The sequence below is a fragment of the Phaseolus vulgaris genome, chromosome 6, assembly GCF_000499845.2.
Source record: "Phaseolus vulgaris cultivar G19833 chromosome 6, P. vulgaris v2.0, whole genome shotgun sequence".
In the NCBI taxonomy this organism is placed as follows: Eukaryota; Viridiplantae; Streptophyta; class Magnoliopsida; order Fabales; family Fabaceae; genus Phaseolus; species Phaseolus vulgaris.
The window spans coordinates 23,749,408-23,756,764 of record NC_023754.2 but is presented as its reverse complement, the minus strand read 5'-3'; the positions used below and the strand labels follow the sequence as shown (position 1 = coordinate 23,756,764).

The 7,357-nt window shown below is 29.9% G+C and overlaps 1 protein-coding gene across 1 annotated transcript; it reads left to right on the top strand.

Moving 5' to 3' along the window:
* The first annotated feature begins 3,494 nt into the window (after positions 1–3,494).
* Positions 3,495–6,664, top strand: LOC137832042 (peroxidase E5-like). The gene is made up of 4 exons (XM_068640015.1): positions 3,495–4,221; positions 5,164–5,355; positions 5,741–5,906; positions 6,013–6,664. The coding sequence occupies exons 1-4, from the start codon at positions 4,000–4,002 to the stop codon at positions 6,492–6,494; spliced, it is 1,062 nt and encodes a 353-aa protein (XP_068496116.1). The 5' UTR covers positions 3,495–3,999; the 3' UTR covers positions 6,495–6,664.
* Positions 6,665–7,357: the final 693 nt, after the last annotated feature.

Below are 7,357 nucleotides of genomic sequence, written 5' to 3'. Positions count from 1 at the left end.
AAATTTTAAAATAATAGTAAAATCTTAAAAATAGTAAAATTATAGAATAATAACAGTAATAAAAATAATTATTTTTGAATTTTAGTTTTATTTTATGAAAATGTTTTTTTTTATATTTTTAGATGTATTGCACTGTTAAAATAATTGTAATTTTTTTTAGTCTGAATTCAAGAATTTTACAAAAATAGTATTTTTTGTAACATTCTTAATTTAATTTTTTTATCCATATATAATAAAATAAAAGTAAAATAAGTTGTAATTAAGATATAAAAATGTACAAGTATTTTTAAAAAGATATCCTTTATTATACGGATTTTAATATATACATCAAAAGTTTTTAAAATAAAATAAAATATTCAAATGAAAGTTATCTCATCCTCCAGTTGTTTACTAAGGAGTTCTATTACCCGCAACCTCATTTGTTCTCATGTAAAACACGATCATCACAGATAAAAAAAAAAAACATAGACACAGAACAGGGTAAGCTAGCTATATAAATATTTCTATATAATTTCAATTTCAAATTAATAAAAATAATTCATAAAGTCTCATATAATTTCTCAAACCAAGTGTCTATTAAAATTCACAATTTATCTTTCACATGCATGTCAGACTTCTACCGACTCACAACACATAAACATTTGACTCTACCTCTAGAAGACTCGTGTATTGAAATTAGCCTCCGAAGACCTGCACTTGTCATACTACTCGTTGTGAAATCCACACAGCTATGCGCATAACATCTCAATATCTCATCATCTTGTATGACAGGGTAAATTCATATGACCTTAAAGACCAGATTATATTCCAAATCGCAGACAAAGTCATATGAACCTCCATCAACTCTCACCAACTAAATAACTTCATATATTTGATTCCATTATATCAGTAAAGTCAGGATGTCTCATTACGGGCCTATATTAACAACAACTCAACACCGTATTTCCTTTCCTGAAAATACTATGTATTGATCACACTTTCACACTCTTCCATATCTCGTGTAACACATCAATGCACCATTTAATCACATCATATTTTAAACTTTCTACACAATCCAAAAATACACAATTAAATCATACAAAAACTTAGAATTTCATTTAACTCATAATTTTATAAAAACTATACATTACATTGATTGTTCCTGTTCAACATTATTATAAGCTCTCTCATTGACTCAATTAACTATTATGTCAATCTATACATATATATATATATAATTTCTAAACCAAAATCATTTAAAATCAAACCACCAATTCTGATCAAACATTTTATTTGAATTAATTCAACAAACTATTCAAATACATTCAATAACTCATTCAATTCCAAACTCCTATACATTCTACAACATCTATTATATCTACACTTTCACATTTCAATTTCAAACAAATCCCAATCTACTAAAAAACAAGAAATCCTGCAAGAAAATTTGAGATTAGTGACCACGTCACCCCCAGATTCAGATCTTCTAGCCTAGGATTTTATTGACAATTTAAACTAGCTTTATCTTACCTGAACTTAAGCAGATGCTGTCTAAGAGCTCCAAACTATAAAAAATTCAAGGGTAGCCTACCTTGCACCACAGAGTCCTGATAAAAAATCTAACTATACCACTAGGATACTGAACTAACATAGACTATTTCTGAAGATAAAAGCATCACATGCCAGCTTAAACTAAAAACAAACCTAACCAGATCAAAACTAACTCAAAGGAAAAGGAGTCAAGAATGAACTTACTCTATCTGAGAGATTTTGATCAGGCAATCTTGTAGAGTTCACTGGCAAGAGTTCAATGGCGACTCCGACACAGAAAAAGAAAATAAATTTTTTAGAGTAATGATGATTCTTTTAAAATAAAACTTGAATAACTGAATTTCTATTTATATGCTCTTTTAAATTTACTAATAAAATATTAAGACATCATTTTAATTATACCACTTCTACTCTTTCTCGGTCCTTACAATTTTTACCCCTAAATAATTTATCATCATTTATTATATATTTAATATTTATTAGATGTTGAAACACGTTTTATATATTTTTTTTATCCAAATATACTATTAATTAATTACTTGATTTTGACCCAACAACTCCTGATATATATATATATATATATATATATATATATATATATATATATATATAAAACAATGAAGTGTTATGACTGATTGCACAATGTCGATGAGATTGTAGTACAAAATTTGGTAGGTGTCACTTAGTGTCTTTCAATTTAAAAGAGACTCATGAAATTTATTATTTTTAAAAGTTTTATTTAATAACATAAGGTGTATAGTTCAAACGTTTTGATTAAAATAAAAACTCTTCTAAAGATAGAGATCTAGATCTTTAACATAAATTAATTAGCAACAAGGTTGGAATATATTATATATTAATAATATAGTTGTAAAAAATTATGAACATAAGAAACAGTGTTGGAAAAGATGGGAAGGGAATAGTTTTAAATTAACTCTGAGGGGCATGAAAGGTCCTTCTTTATGGTGGCTAACATAAAGTAGTGCTTGAAAATTGAATAGCTATATGTGAAAATATTGCTTTTAGCTACCAAACAATAATATATAGACTCAGACTTTATTACGGTTTTAGTGAAAGCCACCACCCCAAGCTTATTTCTGCTATTTAAATGTTTAAAGTTTTATTGTTTACCAACACAAACAAAAAATATCACATATCGAGACGCTTTGTTTTTTTCTTTCATTTTTTCATTCAATATTTTATGCTGTTTTTGGATAGACCCCTCACCTTTTTTTATTTTAAACAATCTTAAACCACTCTTTTCATTATTTAATCTATTAATTAAAGAAACATAAGGAATGAAACTTTTACTTTAACTAATAACTATTGTACTTTCCTATTTTTGACAAACAATCATCTAATTCTTTGGTTCTGTTGGGTCAAAAATGGATAAGCAAAATATAAAGCAAATATTAAGTATAAAATCTCACTTAAAGAAAAAGATTTAACATAAAAAAGATATGTATGATCAGAAGAAAAACAGATCAACTACTCGATTAAATTTTGTTGTGTTTCTAAGTTAAACTGAATGTTCTAGTTTAGATTATTTATATTTTCTCTGAAACATATTCTTTTCAAAATTTAACTGTTACAAAATAAATATTTGTGTAACATACTATATATGGAAATTAACTTTTTTTAAAAGATAAAATTAAATACTTTATGATATATAAAAAAAAACTGACTTTTGAGGATGGTGAGGGTTATGGTGTAGTATTTAATTATAGTAAACGGGTTCACCTAATGTGTTAAAGGCGGCAATAATGAATGCAGCAGTTGAACAAAATGATCGTGCTATGGCTGAACACATGGAAAAAGTGAAAACTCCAGAGACAAAAACCACAACTTATTGTTAGAACTTGCAAACATTGCTTACTTTAACACTACTCTACAACACTTATGTTTGTGTTGAATAATTTTCCCCACCACCTTGCCATTTGCTAAAGTACTATAATTAACTAATCACGTAAATTTCAAGAGAATCTACATTTTACAAATTTTATAAAGCAAATCGTGGTCGTGCCGCCCACGTGCCATCCACGTGTCATCATCAAGACCACTTTATTTTGTAATAGAAGAAAATAGGAACATAAATTTCTGGCAATCACCCATTGCGGACTTTATTTTTTACGGGGCCCACACATCCGCTACCACTTCGTACGCACTGCACCAAAAAACTTTCTCAGTGCATATTTTAATATTTAATAATTCAATTTTTATTTTTGTAGAAGTGCCTTGAATAATTTTTGAAATCTTAAATATTTTTGAAGATGAAAATTAAAGTTTTTTATGTGAAGGGATAAGAAAGTAGGAAAAGAGAAAGTTGGGGAAAGTTAAAAATGATGGTTTGAAATCTGGCATATGATGATGGCGATTTGTCCCTATAAATAAAGGCTTCCTATCTGCATAACTCACCAAAGCACACCTACAGAGAGCTGAACACTATCAGTTAGAAAAAAAAAAGAGAAAATGAGGAGTTTTCATGCTACACTAAAAGTTCTGTGCTGTGTAGTGGTTGTGCTTGGAGTGTTTACACCCTCTCTGGATGCACAACTTGATCCTTCGTTTTACAGGAACACATGTCCCAGGGTTCACTCCATTGTTCGTGAAGTGGTGAGGGAGGTTTCAAAGAAGGACCCTCGCATGCTTGCCAGTCTCATTAGACTTCACTTCCATGACTGCTTTGTTCAAGTACGCATATACACATACATTCATACACTTCAACTTCAACAACTTTGTTTTCTTTCGGTTTTCTTATTTTCTCAAGCAATCATATATTTTTGTACTTACTTTTTTGGGTCTTCTACATATATTTGTGAAACACTTTTCCGTAAGACAAGAACATAATTTTTGTGTGTGAACCAAACTTCTGCGACATGTTTCAGTGAGATATGGAGAAAATATCATTTGACTGGCCTTAAGGGACATGTCTTCTGGCAGCCTCCACTCACCAATCCTAATTTTAAGTGTATAATAATGTCAAGCACAAGCAATGCATTTTCTTTAATTTATGGCAGTAGGAATGGTGGACCATGGTCCTAAGCACCAATGACCCTCACTAATGATAACCTCCCTCTTTTTCTATGATTCAATCTTATCTCATTATGACTCTATGATTCTTAATAATAATATGTTTGATTAGCATCCACATATTATGTTATATTATACATAAAACATAAATATGATTAATAATACGATGCAATAAATAAATGAAAGAGAAATGGAAGTGTTGGTAAGATAATCGAAATGTCAAAAGGTTCACAAGTTATATTCCAAAAATATACCTTTCTTTACACGTTTTATAATATTTTTTCACAGTATTTCTTTCTCTATCTTGCTTCATCACATCATTTATTTTCCATCTCACTCTTTTTTCTATCTTTAATGTGGAAATTATTGTGGGATATTATTATAAGAGTAGCATTTTTTATTTACTATATATTAAGCTCTCGGTTGATCATTTCCCATTAAAATTTTGACGTACTATTTTTTACAATAAACAAGTGAATAAACCACGAGAGACCAAAACAAAAAACGTTTTTGTAAATTACACATAGTACCATATGGTGATATGTACTTAAATTAGTGAAAAAGAAATAAATTGATTATGTTATTGATGGTTGTGGCATGCAGGGGTGTGATGCATCAGTTTTATTGAACAACACTGATACAATAGTGAGTGAGCAGCAAGCTCTGCCAAACAACAACTCCTTAAGAGGTTTGAATGTTGTGAATGATATCAAGACAGCAGTGGAAGCAGCTTGTCCCGGGGTGGTTTCTTGTGCAGATATTCTTACCCTTGCATCTGAAATATCTTCAGTTCTGGTACATATAAATGCTATTTCCAATTTATTTTCCTTGTGTTCAGTATAATAAATTACATTTTATATGTTTGACCGAGTTCATAAAAAATCAATTTTTTTTAATTTTAAGATTTGTGTATAGATAGAATGATTGTCAGATATAGTATATACAACAAGGGTTGCAATATATTCAAAGTACATAAAAACATGATTTCTGAGTAACCTTTCAATCATAATTATACAGAGATCTTTCATAAAAGCATTATGTTCATCATAAATATAGTAACTCAAAAGTCTATGAAGTCCACGATGATTTAGCATTGATTAATTGTTACATGATTCAAAATCTAAATGTTATTGTTAGACATGCTTATGCTAAAATGACAAGTGTATGTATGTGAATATAGGGAGGTGGTCCTGACTGGAAAGTTCCATTGGGAAGAAGAGATAGTTTAACAGCAAACCAAACACTTGCCAATGAAAACCTTCCATCTCCTTTCTCCAACGTCAGTGTACTTAAAGCTGCATTTCTTAAACAAGGTCTTACCACTACTGATCTAGTTGCACTCTCAGGTAATGAAAAATGTCTACATCAAATTTATTATGAGTTGAAAGAAACAATGATAAACATATCATAGAGAAAACATTAATTAGTATATATATTTATGATTCATTTCAGGTGCTCATACGTTTGGCAGAGCTCACTGCAATTTCATTCTTAACCGATTGTACAACTTCAGTGGTACTGGAAGACCCGATCCATCTCTGGACACAACTTATTTACAACAATTGCGCACACAGTGCCCCCAAGGTGGACCTAACAACCTTGTCAATTTTGATGTAACTACTCCTGATAAATTCGACAAGGCCTACTACTCCAATCTTCAGGTTAAGAAGGGCTTGCTTCAGAGTGATCAAGTGTTGTTTTCCACACCTGGTGATACCAATCCCATTGTGGTCAAATTCAATAGTGATCAAAAGGCTTTCTTTGACGCATTTGAGGCTTCAATGATTAAAATGGGTAATATTGATGTGCTCACTGGGAAAAAAGGAGAAATCAGAAAGCATTGTAATTTTGTTAACAAGAGAACTGCTGAACTTGAGATTGCTAGTGTGGCTTCTGAGGAATCTTCTGCAGAGGTTATGGTTAGCTCATACTAAATGAATTAGGATGACTAGTTACTTGAAATGGTGTGATTTGAGGCCACCAATAAAGAAGTTATTAGGCACATTCATGGCATGTGCCTGACAAAGTTATGTAATGTGTGTGTTACTCTCATTGTAGTTTGAATCATGCAGTGTTCAAAACCAATTTCTTTTTGTGCCTCTAACCCGTTGTTTGTGTCCTTCTTCTAATTTTTGAAAGAGATCCTGAAGAAGCTAATTATAATTATATAATTACAAAGTTAAGTTAAAAAATAGATGATAGAAGTTAAACAAAACATTTAAACTATAATCCACCATTGTTTATATTTAATTCGCTTATGGTTTGTCCACTTGGCCAATGGATCAACTTGTCATTGAAATAATAGTTTAAATGAAATCTTCAGGAGCCACTCTTTCTTTTTCTTACATATGGGAAATGATAGAAGTATATGCTTAGGATTTTATCTAAAAAAACTATTTTACGTTTAATCCAAAATATTTCCTTAACCATTCACTTCATGTGCTTTAAAAAATATATGTTACTTGTTATAGTTATTAATATTTTATATGCTTAAAGAGTCATGATTGGGTGTTGTGCTAATATCAAAATTACACTAAATATTTACATAAGTAACATATATGTAAAGTTTTTCCTTTTAATTCATTATATTCTTTGCCAAAAAAAAAATATTTACATAAGTGTAATTGCATCTTCGGGGTTTTATTTGAATGGGGTAACTTTGTCTCCTAGTTGGTTTCTGATTAAATAATAATTAAAGAATTTAAAAATTCTAAATCCATCGTTAGAAAAAGAAGAAGAAAAATATGGAAAAGATAATAAGACACAAAACATGGGCCACTTGTGCCTACACGTGTTT